The sequence below is a fragment of the Colias croceus genome, chromosome 1 (assembly GCF_905220415.1).
Source record: "Colias croceus chromosome 1, ilColCroc2.1".
In the NCBI taxonomy this organism is placed as follows: domain Eukaryota; kingdom Metazoa; phylum Arthropoda; class Insecta; order Lepidoptera; family Pieridae; genus Colias; species Colias croceus.
The window spans coordinates 4017390-4034381 of record NC_059537.1 but is presented as its reverse complement, the minus strand read 5'-3'; the positions used below and the strand labels follow the sequence as shown (position 1 = coordinate 4034381).

Below are 16992 nucleotides of genomic sequence, written 5' to 3'. Positions count from 1 at the left end.
GCGGGTGAAACTGCGAAGCGCATCATGTTAAAAATAAAATCACCTATAAAAATTTCTTCTTCTTATTCTGTTGTCTATGCTTGACACATTTATGACGGCGTCAAGTGTCAGTGTGGTGATAATATCATGATAATATGACGTGCTTATGACATATTTAAGTGACATTACGGCAATCACGATTTGAATTTTGCGATTTTAAAAATTTTTGTGATAAATAAATTAATTTATGATGTTAAGCCGTCATTGTATACAATTTACAAATACTGCTAGAGCAGTTTTGTATAGCAAAACTCTTTTGAATAGAAAAGTATCGGAACCCCTATATTGTTGTTGCAACAATGTTCAAAAAAGGTTATAATTTGTTGTATTTCTTATATTATTGAACCATATTACGTATTTGCTATGCTTTAAATATTATTTACTTTATTCAGGTTACTGCGAATAGAACGTAGCAGGCGTAATATTGAAAAAACTTTAGACTCAAACAAAATATTACATGATGGGAGCTTACCTAAGGATGCCAAACGAATTGAAAAATATTCTTTAAATTCTGAAGATTTGTTGGAAAAGTTAATAGCTGGTTTATCAGCTGATATATATCAAAAGAATAGAGTGTATAAAAATGACTTGATGAGAGTAATTGATAAAGTTAAGGAGTTAAATTTTTCAAGCAAAAAACAACAATTGCTTCTGATTCGTTGTTGTTCAGAACTTCTTCCAGATGAAACACCAGCTACTAGAATGGCTTTAGTTAAGGAAGTTTGGAACACTATCAGGTAAAAATGCTGTCATTGTCAATTGTCTTTGAGTGTTAAATTTTTCAATTTGTATTTTATCAATAGATGACTTGGTGAACTTTCAATCACTTGTTGCTTATTTTTTGTTTTCTATCCTTAAACCTTCCCTGGACTACACATTTCAAAACCAAAATTAGATAAATCGGTAATTATCTGTTCTCAAGTTATAGTGGTACTGTTAAACAGCAATTGATTTTTTATACATTTACATATAGATGTGTCAATAAAATATGACATTATGATTTCAGCTCTCATGCAAGATTTGAAGTTGATCACTATAATGAATTATTAAGAGTATATATAGCTAATAACAGAACAATAGTAGCGAGCACATTTATTAATGAAATGAATCCTGTTAAACCAAACGATACAACATTTGAGCTTCTTCTAAAAGCTTTGAGTGAGGTATGTTTAAATATTTTTTTCAATTATTTGTTTATACAATTATATGAAATGTTTAATCTCTCACGCGTCCTACTATAAAATACAGATTTAGTTACGCGCGAATAACGTGCGTAGGACGTGCGAAGGTTTAATATACGTATATATATAAAATGTATTGTGTATCAAGTGTATAAATTTTTAAACACATATTATTTGTTAGACTGGTTGCAGAGCTAGACCGACCGTCAGTGAGTACGTCAGTCGCGCTTGTCATATGTATGGAAATTCATAAAACCTTTCATAGCTAGACCGACCATACGCACGCGTATTGTCATGCGCATTAGTGTCATAGTCATACAATTGTTGATGCGTATCGTCAGGACCGACGGTCAAGCTCTGAAACTTTAAGTTGTATATCTTTCAACAGCTAAGTGGTAAATTAGCTTACAATTTAATACAGTTATTAATTGTTTTTTTAATTCATTAATATTTGTATACTTGTAAATATTTTTAACTAGTTGTAGTACATTAAATTTCCAAATCAATAAATAAAATATGTTTCAGGTTGGAAACATTAACCAGACAACAGAAGTGCTGTCCAATATGAAAACTTTAGGTTTATCAACCAATGAGAACATTTTCAATTCACTCATAATTTGTCATGGCAAAGCTGGGTAAGTGCATATTATTATGATTTAATCCCTCAGCCCCCGGAATCACAGACACAATAGAAAATCTATTGTGTCGTGGTCTCATTGGGCCGCTCAGTGGTCAATAGGTTAATTAAATTTAAACTAGATATGAAGCTGTTTGAATGAATAGATAACTTTGTAGCAATTTATTAGTATTCAATAGTATTGTTAAAGAATGTAGCTCTTAATAAAATAACTGATTTTACTACTTAACTACTACATGGGATTGAAATCTATCTCATAGAATAGAAATTAGAATTTGTACTGATCAGAATTTGTATTTTATATTTTGTGAGAAGAGAAATTATCTATTATTTGAAGTTATTTATAAATTCAAAATATTTGATTATTGTGAAGGCATACTTAAATACTTTCATTTCTTTCAGGAAGCTAGATGGCATACAAGAGGTGTTAACAATGATGAGTTCATTGAAAATACCAAAAACAGTGGATACATATACAGCACTAATTAAAGCTTATGCTTGGAATAAGAAAAATAACTTAGTCATAGAACAATTTAGAAATGCTCTCGATCAAGGATTTGTTTTTGAAGAATTTCACATTATGGATGTTGTAAAGACATTAGCTGCGGTTGAGAATTATGAATTAGTACCAAAAGTAGGTTGTAATACAAAATATACATATTATCATGTTATGTTATTTGATAGTGATTTGAGTACTTGAGCCAAAATAGAAGTGTAATATAGTATGTATTAATTAAAATGAAGACATATTTATTATATACAATTTATTAAATAATATCAGCTCACTTCCTGCTATTTGCTAAATAGAAATTGCCAAAAAAAAAACAGTATCTCATCTCGTCAATATAGAACAAATATATCCAATTAGCTGTGCCCCAGTTTAATGGTATAGCATGATGATATACAGCCTATAGCCTTCCTCGATAAATGGGCTATCTAACACCGAAATAGTTTTACAAATCGTACCAGTAGTTTCTGAGATTAGTGCGTTAAAACAAACAGACTCTTCAGCTTTAAAATATTGGTATAGATTTAAATAATGTGTTATATATCGATATATCAATGCAGTAAAAAGATAACAATAGGGCAGTAAGTCATTTTCAAATATCAACATTGAAGCGATTTCATGTAGAAATACTTATGTTTCAGGTATTAAAATATCTACCAGAAGAAATATTAAAAACACCGTCCATATCAGCATACATGCAGAGTGTATGTACGCAGCTAGTGTTTCAAAACCATCCACTCGTAGCGTTGGAGATATACAAGTGTCTGCCGTTACCATCATTTGGGCCAAAAGATGATCAGGGCTTGCATGGGAGGAGCTTAGTTCGGGATTGTGTTAAAGCGTCAATGGTTAGTTTGTTTTTGATATATTTCCCTTTCTTTTCGTCTTGAATATGTCAAGACCTTTATGGATAATGAAGTCTTTTTGTAGTTCTAGGTCTCTGGTCTTTAATTTAGACAATTTCTAAAGTGATACAAAAAACATACTATGTATTTTTAATTTAAGTGAAATAAAATAATTGTAGTCTAATAAATTGTACATAATTTTAGCCTTCAAATGTAATAGCCCTAATTACGCAAGAGCTCATGTCATCCGGTAGAAATCCTTTAGCACTGCAAAATGCCTCAGAATGTGCCCTACAGTTGGGCAAAGTGCCCCTGGCTTTGGATATGTTTACAAGAATGAAAATATTAGGCATGCCCGTCCGCCCACATTACTTTTGGCCTATTTTAGTACACTCTTCTAAGACATATGGAGAGAAAGGTATGTTTTTAATTTACTTTGCGAAAGTTTTAGCTTTTTTTGTGTATTAGTCGATTTGTGTAACAGATCACTGTTTTTATAATTTAGTAGCTCATAATATGCCATTCCATATAAATAAGGCGTCAGATTTCTATCGTATATTTAATTCCTTATGATGTGCTTATTCTATAGCCACAAACAAATGTACTATTTACTTAGGATAGCTGCAATTTACTTACTTATTTTAGTTTTGTATAATAAACTTCTATACCTATTTCGTTATTAAAATTTAAGTTGTACATCAACTACATAGTGTCTAGTAGACACTACATACCTTACAGATTATGCTGATAATCCATGCGAGTAATTTCAATTAGAAATTTAAGAGAAAGTTAATTTTCTCTCCTTACCAACAGGTATAATGAACACAATATCAACAATGGTGACCATGGACGTCAAACCAGACTACGAGACGATAAAGGAATACGCTCTGCCATTTGTCAGTTTCACTTCACCGCAGAATTTAATGAAGAAATTCGTGGACACGGGTCTATCGGTGGGCGTTGTGCTTACACCTATGATGGAGACATTGCTTAGTACCGGACAGACGAGGGCTGCTAGCGAAATATGTATGTGATATTACAATAAATTTAGTTTATTTTTAATTGTCTTTTCACGCATAATATAAAAATGAGAAAAAAAAAAATGAAAATTTTCTTTATATGTTGTATTGTAATAATGCTGCATTGACCATATGACCTATATTATTACAGTGATTCTCTATTTTCATTGAAATTATATCACTTAGTATTTCAAATAACTAGACTGATGTATTCTAAATTAAATTGCCTGTAATAAATCATTAAAAGCTTTTCCAATAAAAACAGTGATTTAAAAAAAAAGTGTGTGTGCGGAGCATACGTGTCAGAAGTGAAACTTCTTTGGCAAGATTCAAACATAAAATCTGTCATCATATTTTTACCATGTACCTACAAACTATAAACAATAAAAACTACAAATCAGCATTACTAACCTATTTAATATCTTTCAGGTGAATTATTCCTAGGCAAAGTAGATGCAGAGCGTATCATAAAACCCCTTCACAAATCTTATCTAATGAGTTCCGATTTAAAATCAACCATTCATATATTAGAGGATATGTCAAATAGAGCTTTGGATAAGAACAAGGATTGGGTTGGGAGGTTCTTATGCCAGTTTATGAAGAGTAGACGGATCAAGGATGATATCAATGATGTGTTTCAAATTGCGACGGTGAGACTGTTTTAAGAATTTACCGTAATTTTTGTATATTATGTCAGTCAAAATGTATTACCGGCCAAAACCCACCAACTGCCATAATTATAGTCAAAATTCTACGACTATGTTACATTGTATTAAGCAGATAATATCTGGAATTCATTGCGGCTAAAATCAATTATGAATAAATTCGAATAAATTAAATTAAGAATAAATTCGATTGCTCAGGCGGGTCACGAGTGGCTGAGTTGGTGAGGCATCCGCCCTGGAATGGCGCGAAAGGATGCGGGTTCGAGTCCCGCCTCGTGATCGAATTATTTCTATTCTTTATAAATTTATATTTATAAATTTATATCAATTATGAATTAGAATTAACATGATTTCACCTTTCACAAGAAAAAACTCTGTTCACAAATCTAAATTCAGGTTTTGGATTTTATTTAGCAGGATGCGTCATTCGTTTCCAAATTACTGTCTGGAAAAAATTCTTATTAATAATTTATTTACGCTTGCGCAGGCATTATCGTCTACAGACGTGAGAATATCAACAGCGGCATCAGATTTCTGCATATCGAACATGCCAGAAGGTTATAAAAATGCTGAGGCGTTAAAGGAAATTCTTATAAATATAACGGACGAAAGATTAGTTGACGAGGAAGATATGATGGTGCAGAATGCTATGCAGCATCCGGTATGTCTTTTTTGCTAAAATAAATATTCAAAATGCATAAATGAATAAATTCTATAGAAAATTATTAATTTATATGCAATATAATTTTTTGTTTTCAATGATTTTTTTTCTTCAATCATTAACAATAAGTGTAACTTTTACTAAATTTTCAAATAATAAATTTAAAAATATGTTTTAAGTAGAATACTGAAGAAAATCTATTAACTAGATCATCGTTCAGAAATGGTTTTAGATTTAATAATTTTCACACAGAAACGTATGAACGAAGGTTCGCTGCGAGCGCACTTGAACGAACTAGAGGCTAAGGGCATGAACACACGGGGCGTTTTGCGGAAACTATTGCAGCAGTACTGTAGGGAGGGTAATTTAACCGCCGCACGGGAAATCGCTGATAAGTGTCAGAAGGAAGGGGTATGTATTATTATTAAATTATACGAACTAACATAAATAAAATACTAGCTGTGCCGCGCGGTTTCACCCGCGTGGCTCCGCTCCTGTTGGTCTTAGCGTGATACTATAATTATAGCCTATATTACTCGTGGATAATGTAGCTTTCGAATCGTGAAAGAATTTTTAAAATCGGTCCAGTAGTTTATGACCCTGTTCATTACAATCAAACAAACAAAAAAAGTTTTCTTCTTTATAATATTAGTGTAGATAAAAAAAAAATATTTTTATGAATTTTTAAATCACTTATTAAGCATTTGATTGCAAGATTTAAGAGACAAAATGTAGAGAAAAATCTAAATTTTACTGAAATAAGAACTATAGTTTTTCATCAAAATTACCCATTTTAACTTAATTAATTATTGTAATTCCAGGTATTCCTTTCAGCCGGTATGAAAGCGGCCATATTCGATTTACACGTCAAAATGGGCGAACTAGACCTGGCCGAGCTAACTCTCGCGGATTTAACCAAATCCACACCTAACTTCGTGTTGGATGAGTACAAAGTGATCGACTTTGCGACGCTCATGGTGTATAGGAATAAGATCGAACAAGCTTTTAACTTGATCAAGGAACAGTCTAAGAAACGGTAAGTTATGCGGATCATACAAAAGAATTTTAATAGAAGTGTCACACCCCGGACACTCCATACAAAATTATCGTTTTGACAGTCACACTGTAGAGACTGCAAATGTGTGTGTTGACGCTTTATGGTTGGCACATTTGTGACTAGCGTAAAAAAAATTCGCGTTTTTCTGATGAAATACATCCGTAAACAGCACAATATCTAACCATTTTCTACGAAAAACGATAATCACAAATCCAAAATAATAAAATTAGGTACTTTAAGTCAATTTGATTAATGTTGTCAATCTTCGTTGCGTATCGTCCTTGCAGACAAATACGGACCATTTTCAGGCTGATCGTGCGGGGTGAGGTAAGTGTTTAATTTTGGCGGGAGGTGGAGAGTGTCCGTTCTGTAGCGTTTAGCTACTATTATGTATTCTGTGGAAGTGTTTCAGATAGCTGTTGTTGTGATGAAAGAAAATCGCGGTGTTTTTATTTACAAGAAATCGTGTTTATTCTGTATAATCTATGCAAAAAAAAAAAAAAACTTGAGTATAATATTTGCAAAAAAAACTTGTGTTGGATCAAATGTATGATGGAATTCTAGGCATTGGTGGTGTGATTGTCGAAATTTGACTTCTTAAGCATAGCTTCTATCGCGGGCTTTGAGCGCGGGGACCGAATCGAGAAATTCCGTAACGAAAAAACCTCACGCTCCCCACTCCGACGGGCGGAGGTGTGGCTTGAAGGCATAGCATGCAATAGCATTGCCGCGGCAGTCTCCGAATGCCACACGTCGTTTTTATTTTATTGTCAAGACTGTAAGACTTTATCGTAAATACTCTTCGTATTGTGATGAATACTCGGGTAAGCTTACGTGCTTATTCAGACTATCAATTTCTGTATCAAATTTTATACAACACTTAACAGCTGTTTAAGCAAAAGTAGCATACATCCACATATTCTTACAAACTCGTATTTTTTATATTTTGTCTCAATTTTCCAGTCGCGTAACCGGCGGGCAAAGCATATCAATGAACTGCTGGCGTTTCCTGGACGCAGTAGCGGCACGCGGCAGTCCCGCACACGCGCGCACCGCACTGGAGCTGCTGCTCAGTTTGGGGTACTGCAAGCCGGGCAACGTGGTGCTGGGGCCCGTGGTGAGGGCGTGGCTGAAGAGGTTAGTGGCTTTTTGGGGTATTGGTATTGGTTTGGGTCCTTAATATTGTAACACGTTTTTTTCTGCAAAATTACGAATGATGTACTCCACTGAGTGAGGTTATCAATTGACTATTGTATAGGTTTTTTTTTTTGTAATTAATGTTATTGCTTCGCACGATTCTTTGTTACGGTAGAATGTTTGATCTTTGCTGTTATGGTGTTTTTAAAACATGCTCAATGTATCGAAATCACCCCGTGAATTACAAAAATTATAATTTTATTAACCATGTCTGACTATATCAAAGTCAAGCCGAATTTGTTTATTAGCTTATCATTAAGCCAACTTACTACTCATATGATATCTAACAATAATTAAAAATCTTATCGTATCCTATTTCGAATCATTTATCTTTCAATCATCCCTGTATTTAAATGTATCCCTTTTATACAGTAACAACCATCAAGAAGCGGTCAACGAATTCGTCCGTCTAGCGAACAAATACAACAAGACGCCGTTAAAACATGAACTGCTAGTTACAATACTACGTCACATGGGGGAGGGGAAGTCGGAGGATTTCTTCCTTGTTAGTGAAAAGTCGAATGGGAGCTACAATAAGATGGTCCAGACTATACTGAACACGTGCAAGAAAGTGCATGGCGCTAGTGATGTGCAGGTTTGTTTTTTTATTTATTTAATACAGAGTATAAATGTTATAAGTGAATAGTGATTTAAAATGGGATATTATGTTTGTTGTTTTATATTATCATGTGCACAATAATTGATCAAGATGTGAAAATGTGTTAATACTTACACAATTTATTTCTAGTGTATTTTGCATAGATAGTGTTTAAATTGGAATGTCATTAATTTTATAAAATAACAAATGAACACAAATAATTCGGTAATATAATCAATTAGATACATAAGTATAAGAAATATCCTACAAAATAGTTTATATAATATAATATGAGCTTCTGGCTAACAAAACATTTGTAATGTCTTTCCATATTTATTTTTCATACTTATTTTTTATTCTATCTGTAGCTAACCCTCATAGCGGCGCTCGCCGACGTGGGCTACAAGAAGACTCTACGCAAATTATTCCTCGACCCTTCATTCCGTTTCCACCCGGAAGCCCTACTACGTCACTGTGAAAGATTCGCCGACGATAAGAAACTAGATGCGTTGGATGCGATCGCAGAATGTTCTAGAGGCGTGAGACACGTGGACACCGCTGAGATATACAGCCTTATGTTGGATGTTTATCGTGAGTATTGCTTATTTAAAATAAATAAATAAATAAATATTTCGGAAAAATTTTGACACACGGCACGATCTGATCCCATACTAAGCTTTCGCTTGTGTTATGGAAACCAGATGGCTGATAAACATACATATATGTTTAATTTTAAATAAATACTTATATAGATAATTAACACCCAGACACAGAGCAAACATATGTTCATCACACAAATATTTGCCCCGGGTGGGGATCGAACCCACAACCTCTGGCTTGGAAGGCAGGGCCACTACCAACCAAGCCAACCGGCCAGTCAAGCCAGCCATTTAGCTTGTGGTAAACATTTGTTAGATAACAGTTGCACAAATTATATGTTGCTGCGACGGGTTCATAGTTGAAAAGAAAATAGACGCGTTGGACGCGATCGTGGAATGTTCTAGAGGCGTGCGACACGTGTGAGATGTATAAGCCAAGTGCAAATTTGACCGTAGTTCAAATAGTTATAGACCGTAAATTCATAGTTTACTAGCTTTCCACCCGCGGCATCGCCCGCGCAATCAAAGAAAAACCCGCATAGTTTCCGTTCCCGTGGGATTTCCGGGATAAAACCTATCCTATGTCCTTTCTCGGGTATCAAAATATCTCTATACAAAATTTCATGCAAATTGGTTCAGTAGTCAGAGCGTGATTGAGTAACAGTCAGACAGACAGAGTTACTTTCGCATTTATAATATTAGTATGGATTTAGTGCTGAGGAGGAGTTATTATACTATGAATTTCCATCTATTTGTATAAAAACGGTCCTACTTTTACCACGCTCGTTGCGAAATTAAAATATTACAAAATATTATGCCATATTATTGTCGATTTCTGTTTTTTTCTTTTCGTCTTTTCATAAAAATGTGGTAACTCAGATGGAAAGTAAAAATCACTTTTATTCAATGTTATTTTTATAACATTTCAGAAAGAGATGACGAATGTGACAAGGCACTTTCACTATGGACTCGCATGCAAGAAGCAGAAGTGATTCCTTCACAGAAGTTTGTACGCAACCTCTGTTCCCTTTGCAAAGCTAACAATAAAACATTACCCCCCGAATTATTAGCGCTGTTGGATAAACAGGCAAAATCAGCGGCAGTATAAGAGATAACAATGTAAGGAAAGTTAGAAAAATTACTAGAGTAGTATCTGTGATATTATTTATAATTCTTAATATTATATTGTGTAATTAAAAGTGTTCTGTAAGTATTAGGTTTTTAAATTCTAGTGTAAATAAGTGAAATAAAAAATTGAAAATATTTCAAGTTCTTTTATTTTTTCTCCATAAACAGATACATAATAAAATTACATATTATCATAGTAAAACAACTTAACACTACTAACGTAAAATAATTAAGTTCTTCCAATACAATTAATAATTATAACGAATAATATAATGGTACGCAGTTTAAGTAAATTCAAAAAGATTTATTATTCAAATCTGCAATAATCTTTTTATTTAACATAGCTAGTTCGCCCATAGCCTCCTTCTTCAAAGGTTCATAATCAGCTTTCAGCGTAATAGATGCAATATCCTCTTCTAATATAGTCTTTCTGTTTTCTAGTTGCGCTAATTGTTCCTCTAAATTGTTCAGTTTTGCGTACATTTCGTTTCCATCAAGACTTGCCTGTAAATTAAATGTATCGTGAATATTATTACGTAAACCAATAAATAATTAATAAGGAATAAATGATAATAATTGAGATTAAACAATCCGAAAAATGAATTATCAGATGAGAGGCTTTCTTTATTATGTTATTCTTTAATAATATCCTATTTCATATTTACTTTTAATGCTTTGAAATTGTACAATACTTACTTGCAATTTCTTTAATTTGTTAGATGCTTCGACAACAGCGCTCTCTGTAGGCGCTAATTTTTCTTTCAATTGACTTAACTCACTCTCCAAGGCTTTCTTTTGTTCTTCACCTGTAACAATTATTATTATGTGTTCTATGTAGCCAATAGCCATATTCAATTGAGATAGAAGAAGTAATTTTTACTACAAAATTAAAATACTCCATTTTTATATTTAGTGCAACTACCTATAGAAAGATGTTAATCAATTTACGTGACGTTGTAATTGATTTTAGTGACGCGAAGAATTTGTGTAGTGTTGGTGTAGTGTAATTTACTTAACTTATTTCCATTTAAATAATATTTGCACACCCAAATAGTGGGTAGAATGTATAAGGGCCTTAATATTGTAATAACATCTTTTTTGTAACTACATTCTTGTAAATAAATGAAATTTGAATTTGAATTTGAATTTAGTATTTCTTACCCTAAAGTTTTTTCTTTTTGAGTATTAACTTACCTTCATCTCTCAGTTTCTCTAAATCCGACAAAGTGACAAGCTCTTCCTTCATCACCTGTGTTTTTTCTGGCAATGTTTGCAGTTCTGTAGCAAGACGCTCACGTGTCGCCTCAGCCTGTGATTATACATATTTTTTATTACTACTGACTGATGTTAGTATGTTTAGCCTATTTTATTTGATGAAATACCACTTATTCTTATAATACTAGATTCTCTATACTCTGATTTTAATTGATTGCGTCAAATCAGTATATTGCAAGATTAAACTGTAAAAATTATTTAAATGTAAAACCTAAGTATTGTTTTATAAAACCAAGATCAAAGGGAACATTCATACGTATACTTAATTTTAACAACATATTTTACCTTTTTTAAATTAGCTTGAAATCTTTCATAATCCTTAGTAAGCATTTCAATAGTTTTCTTACTGTCATCATAAGTGGACGTGTAACCGTCTTTCTGTTTAAGATTATCTATCTCGCTTAGATCCAAATCTATATTAGAACTACTATGTTCTAACGCGAAAACTATATCCTTCTCTAATTGTTCTATTTTCTCCTTTTCTTTTTTAACGTTTTCTTCGTATGTTGTTAGAAACGCATCCATAGTTTCTTCCCTCTTTTTAAGTTCTCGGTACTTTTGGTGTCTTTCCGAATTTCCTTCCTCCAAATCCTACAAAAATTAAATCGCTTATTATCTTTATAGTATGAATAAATAATATAAGTATGAATAAATTATTGTTTGTTTGTGTACTTGTTCTGCTTGTTCAATCAATTCTTGCACTTTTTTTATTTGTTGCTTCAGACTGGCCGCATTGTTGTCTAGAGATGCTATAGCAGCGTTATCTTCACGTACCTAAAATTGTTCATCCGTTTAGTATTTAGTATTAATATTTTAATGATAAAGAAAATATTTTAAATAAATTCTGTATATTTTACTTGTAATAGCAATTTTTCGCGTTCTTCTTGTGGGTCAAGACGATTATTAATTTCATTCTTCAAATTATCACGTTTCTCTTCAGCAGCTGCTAATCGTTTGTGTAACTCCAGGAGATGCATTTTTAACTGAAATAAAAATAAGGGAATAAGTATAAAAGATGGAATTAAATTTAAACCTTGTATTTTTTTAAGTATTATATTTATTTCATTTTACCTGAGATGAAGATATTTCCTTGTAAAACTCTTCCTTTTCTTTGCTCAAATGGTCTATTTGCGATCTTGCTTGTTCTACTTCCTCTCTCAACGCAAAAGCTGCAGAATTTAATTCGTTGTATTGATCTTTCTGCTCTTGGGTCATTTCTGTTAAAATTTGTGACAGTGCAGATTGCTCCTGAAACATTTTAACATGATTACCAAATATTAATTTAAATGAATTAATCAACCAAATATTAATTTAAATGAATTCATTTAGAAAAATAATTATTTTTCTTACCTTGTCCATTTGTTCTCGCAGTTGTCTCAGTTGATTTTCCTTTCTCTGTTTTTCTAAAAAGACCAATTCAACTTCCTCCTGTAATTTTTTATTGTTTCTTTCGAGTTTTTTTGTTTGCTCTTCGACTGATTGTTTAGTTGTTTCACCATTTGCAATTCTTATTGCTGTGTTGTAATCGGCTAGTCGTCCTTGCAAATCTAAAATAATAATTGTATAAATACTATATACTTATCATCCTAATTTTATGATTTACACAATATAAACTATCTCATGAATCATGAACCAGCAAAGATGCTGGACGATGGTTCTTGCTGTAGGTATATAATCTTTTTAACGAAGTTCGATCGAATTCTTTGCATGTTTTAAAATGGAATATTTAGTTTTGTTCCCCTATACCGTTAAATCCAACTTTATTTTAGTTCTCATATCAAACTAGGTAACACGGTAGGTTACCTAGGTAATATAATAACCATATACCTGTCAATTCCTTAGCCAATTCGCGCACCCTCTTCTCATAATGTTTCTTAGCAGACCTCTCTCGTTCCCCCGCCTCTGCCCGCTCAGACAATCTCGCTATCTCTGCTTTCATCTCTCGCACCTTTACATGCATTAGTTCCTCCCAGTATCGCTTGTCTTGGAGTTGGCGGGTGCGGAACCCTCTAGCGGTGCCTGTACGTAGACCCGATATGCCTTGTTGCGTTATTGGTCTGTCGATCTGGAATGTAATCCTACTAATAATAATATTATAAATGCGAAAGTTTGTGGGGATGGGTGTGTGTGTGTGTGTGATTGTTACCTACTCTTTCACACAAATACTACTACCGATATAACCGATTACAATGAAATTTAGCCCACATTTATGACGTAGAAACGTAAAATATTAATAATACCAGCACCTTTAATTTATTGGTTGGTAACAGGATTAAAACATGAGAACTAAATTAAAAAATAAAAGCCTTTTCTATTAATTCGTTATTCATAACTCTATTAAATTCGATGCTGCTTACATCTGACCAAAAAACCCATAGAATTTAGGCAACAGAACTAACAAGTGTTAGATATCTGATCCCGATTTGTACAAAATTTAAAAATTCCTAAAACATTCTTATATAGTATACTTACCATAGAGATGCCCGTCAGCGCGGTGGGCTGTCTGCTGGCGGTGGGCGGCGCCGGCCCGAAGCCCGCTGTTGAGAGCCGAGCGGTACCACCGCGGTACGCGGACGTAGGACGCATTGTACCACTCCGGCTTATAATAGATAATAATACCAATTGACTTTACTGTCTACATTATAGCAAGATCTTGAATGAATGAATGAGAACTTTATTGTACACACCAAATTACAGACATTACATAAAATAGAATACACAATACACATACCTAAATTGCACAATGGGCGACCTTATGGCTACAGAGCCATCTCTTCCAGGTAACCCGACAAGGAAAGCAATGACAGCAGATCTTTTAATTCGAAAAACTATTATTTAAAAAAAATATATGTACCGGCCGAATTGATGACCTCCTCCTTTTTTTGAAGTCGGTTAAAAAAACTTTGGTTGTAATTGAAAAATTAATAATTTAGCGATCGATTTTGAAGATATTTGACCTTTAAAATGCTAGTTTATTAGTTTTGTTTACGTTTGCATTAGGTACTTGTATCTACCTACATTTCTTAATGGATACACACCAACAACTATTTGAGAATTATTTGAATGCAAAGCTACTTACATTTTTTTTAATTCCTGTGTGACGTAGGCATGTATTTTACCTGTTTTTAGCTATCTCCACATAGGAAATAAGAGTCGGTACATACCTAATGCTATAAGTAATTGAATAACTTCCAGATTCAAACAAAAAATTTGAGGCAGGTTATTTCTTAGGTAATAAATTATTGTTAGTGGTATTTGTACGTGTATCTTGCATTATTTTCTTATCACTTATAAGTTTACTAGCTTTCCACCCGCAGATTCGCCCGCGCAGTCAAAGAAAAACCCGTATAGTTCACGTTCCCGTGGATTTTCGGGGATAAAACCTATCCTATTTCCCGGGGTAAAAAGTAGCCTGTATGTCCTTTTTCGGGTATCAAAATATCTCTATACCAAATTTCATGCAAATTGGCTCAGTAGTTTAGGCGTGATTGAGACGTGACAGACAGACAGAGTTACTTTCGAATTTATAATATTATAGTATGGATTTAAACTTGGTATTTACCTAACTTAGTTTAAAAAACGCAACAAAAAAGATTAGCTGTTTCCGTACTATATTAATACATACTTGAAATTGTTCGTCATATAAAGTAAATACCTAGGTAGATATTTCAAGTACCTACCTAACGATCTGTAAAGTAATATACTTAAAAAATGTATAATGTATATAATAATAAATACATTGTGATTTATATGTATGATATAAATCACAATGTATTATTATTGGTAGATATAAGATTATTTGTTAGAACACTGGAGTAGGTAGAAGTTCCTATCTAAGTCCATTATATTTTTACGAGTACATATTTACTATTAGACTAATAATAACTCCTAAGAATGCGATGTATAATTCATATATTTATTATTACCTCGAAACAACAGATCCACTATTAGTATATTCCCTAAACCCTCGTCTGGACACAGGCCGAGGCGCGTCCGGTCGCCGTACCCCGCTACGTTCACTGCCTTCGGAAAAATCCATAGCTTTTTATCACACTAATTACTAATTAAAATAATATGAACAGTCGCGTTCACGCGCAAAAGCTTTGTTGTTTATACGTTGCCATGGTTACGGACACAGAGTAACTAAGTTACAGAGAGTTGGCCGTAGCTTGTAGAACTGTGTTGTAGAATATACAGTGCCGCCTCTGGATTCTCGTGAGGTGCCTACTATATGGCGAGGCTGCATATTTTTATACAGGCAAAAATGTCTAGGTACCTGTTAAATTGCTCTTTTGATTGGTATTGATAGATATAGTTGCTTTTTCATTATAATATGAGAATGACATTATACGAAGAAGCGTTTGAAACTTGCTGTATAATCATTGATAACATATTATTTGAATGTACCTAGCGATAGTTTAAAAAACTCCTTCCTTAATCGCAACTTACAAATAAGTAAAATATTACAGCTAGGTATTGACGTAATCATTGCAATAATCAGCATTACGATGAAAATTAAACACTATTCTACGAAAATTTCAGAACTATCCAACAATCGAATATTTATTTATTTTTTATGCTTTTGTCATATGACGATAAATGCGTCGTTTTACACTTTGTAGCAAATAAACAAGTGTTGATTGAAATTTGAAGAAGACATCGAAACAATGTCTTGCATGAAATAAGAGGAGTTGGGCGAGCACGAATACTACCTACTCAAATTCGTAGGGAGTGCCTACAATATTTTCCTGGGCCAATTATCACTATTTTTTTGTATTATCATTTTCATTTCTCCCAGTACAAAAGCCTCGCCTCGATAACGCATCAAATTCAAACTGAAACTGAAAAAAATGTTCCTAAAAGTACACACTTACCTCCTCTATATACCGAAAGTTTAATTTCAAATAATAATTATTTATTATTATTGTATGCTATGTACTTAAAATTCTAATTATGCACGGACATTGTAGTGAGGTCAACTAAGATGCCATAAAGATTAAGGATTTTATTGAAAAAAAGGAAAAGAAAAACAACATTTTATCACTTGAAAAATTTATTAGATACCAATTTTCTTATATCTAGGTAGACTTGACGACAACACTTGCAAAATGCATAGAATTCGGTAGGCATAAAATATGTAATAAATATTGATATATTTTATATACATTCCTAGTGATAACATTCTTAAAATTTAATTATTATCTACGACAAAATAAATATTTACGGTTTTTAATTAATTTGTATTTGTATACAATACATATATAAAGCACGGAATTATATATGTATTTTAAACTAATACACCATCAAGTGTTTAACATAATTACTAACAATGGACGTTAAAAATAACGTATATTTAACGTTTTTGATAATACTATGTTTACCGTTCATTTTATTTGTTAACAGTTCAGAACTGCAATATGACACAGGATTCAATCAGTTGACGAAATTGTTACGTGAAAACAAAACAGTCTTGAGAGCCTCGGTGGAGCTCCGTCACGCTGGAACCCGCTTTAAAAAAACCTTACTTTTTTTCAGCCTATTTTACCTACAAACGATGCTAATAAATGTAGTATAGGTCAATTT

General features: G+C 32.9%; 2 protein-coding genes across 2 annotated transcripts; one reads left to right on the top strand and one right to left on the bottom strand.

Annotated features, from left to right (window-relative positions):
• The first annotated feature begins 150 nt into the window (after nt 1-150).
• On the top strand, nt 151-10269 carry LOC123694348 (leucine-rich PPR motif-containing protein, mitochondrial). The gene is made up of 16 exons (XM_045639761.1): nt 151-351; nt 432-776; nt 1046-1202; nt 1746-1855; nt 2260-2491; nt 3007-3213; nt 3415-3628; nt 4024-4236; nt 4659-4879; nt 5382-5555; nt 5808-5966; nt 6377-6591; nt 7576-7749; nt 8182-8404; nt 8776-8998; nt 9936-10269. The coding sequence occupies exons 1-16, from the start codon at nt 227-229 to the stop codon at nt 10112-10114; spliced, it is 3171 nt and encodes a 1056-aa protein (XP_045495717.1). The 5' UTR covers nt 151-226; the 3' UTR covers nt 10115-10269.
• A 32-nt stretch (nt 10270-10301) lies between these two features.
• On the bottom strand, nt 10302-13997 carry LOC123693116 (intraflagellar transport protein 74 homolog). The gene is made up of 10 exons (XM_045638079.1): nt 13882-13997; nt 13237-13474; nt 12760-12956; nt 12481-12657; nt 12267-12392; nt 12082-12183; nt 11695-12000; nt 11329-11443; nt 10831-10940; nt 10302-10638 (listed from the first exon to the last, which is right to left on the bottom strand). The coding sequence occupies exons 1-10, from the start codon at nt 13993-13995 to the stop codon at nt 10429-10431; spliced, it is 1695 nt and encodes a 564-aa protein (XP_045494035.1). The 5' UTR covers nt 13996-13997; the 3' UTR covers nt 10302-10428.
• Nucleotides 13998-16992: the final 2995 nt, after the last annotated feature.

Excerpts from the sequence above, each read along its gene's own strand:
- LOC123693116 (XM_045638079.1), bottom strand. The coding sequence starts at position 13,995 with ATGCGTCCTACGTCCGCGTACCGCGGTGGTACCGCTCGGCTCTCAACA. Across the intron at positions 12,184-12,266 it reads GCGAAAAATTGCTATTACAA|GTACGTGAAGATAACGCTGC; the intron begins GTAAAATATACA and ends GAACAATTTTAG. Across the intron at positions 10,941-11,328 it reads AGAGAAACTGAGAGATGAAG|GTGAAGAACAAAAGAAAGCC; the intron begins GTAAGTTAATAC and ends TAATTGTTACAG.
- LOC123694348 (XM_045639761.1), top strand. The coding sequence starts at position 227 with ATGATGTTAAGCCGTCATTGTATACAATTTACAAATACTGCTAGAGCA. Across the intron at positions 4,237-4,658 it reads GAGGGCTGCTAGCGAAATAT|GTGAATTATTCCTAGGCAAA; the intron begins GTATGTGATATT and ends AATATCTTTCAG. Across the intron at positions 7,750-8,181 it reads GTGAGGGCGTGGCTGAAGAG|TAACAACCATCAAGAAGCGG; the intron begins GTTAGTGGCTTT and ends CCTTTTATACAG.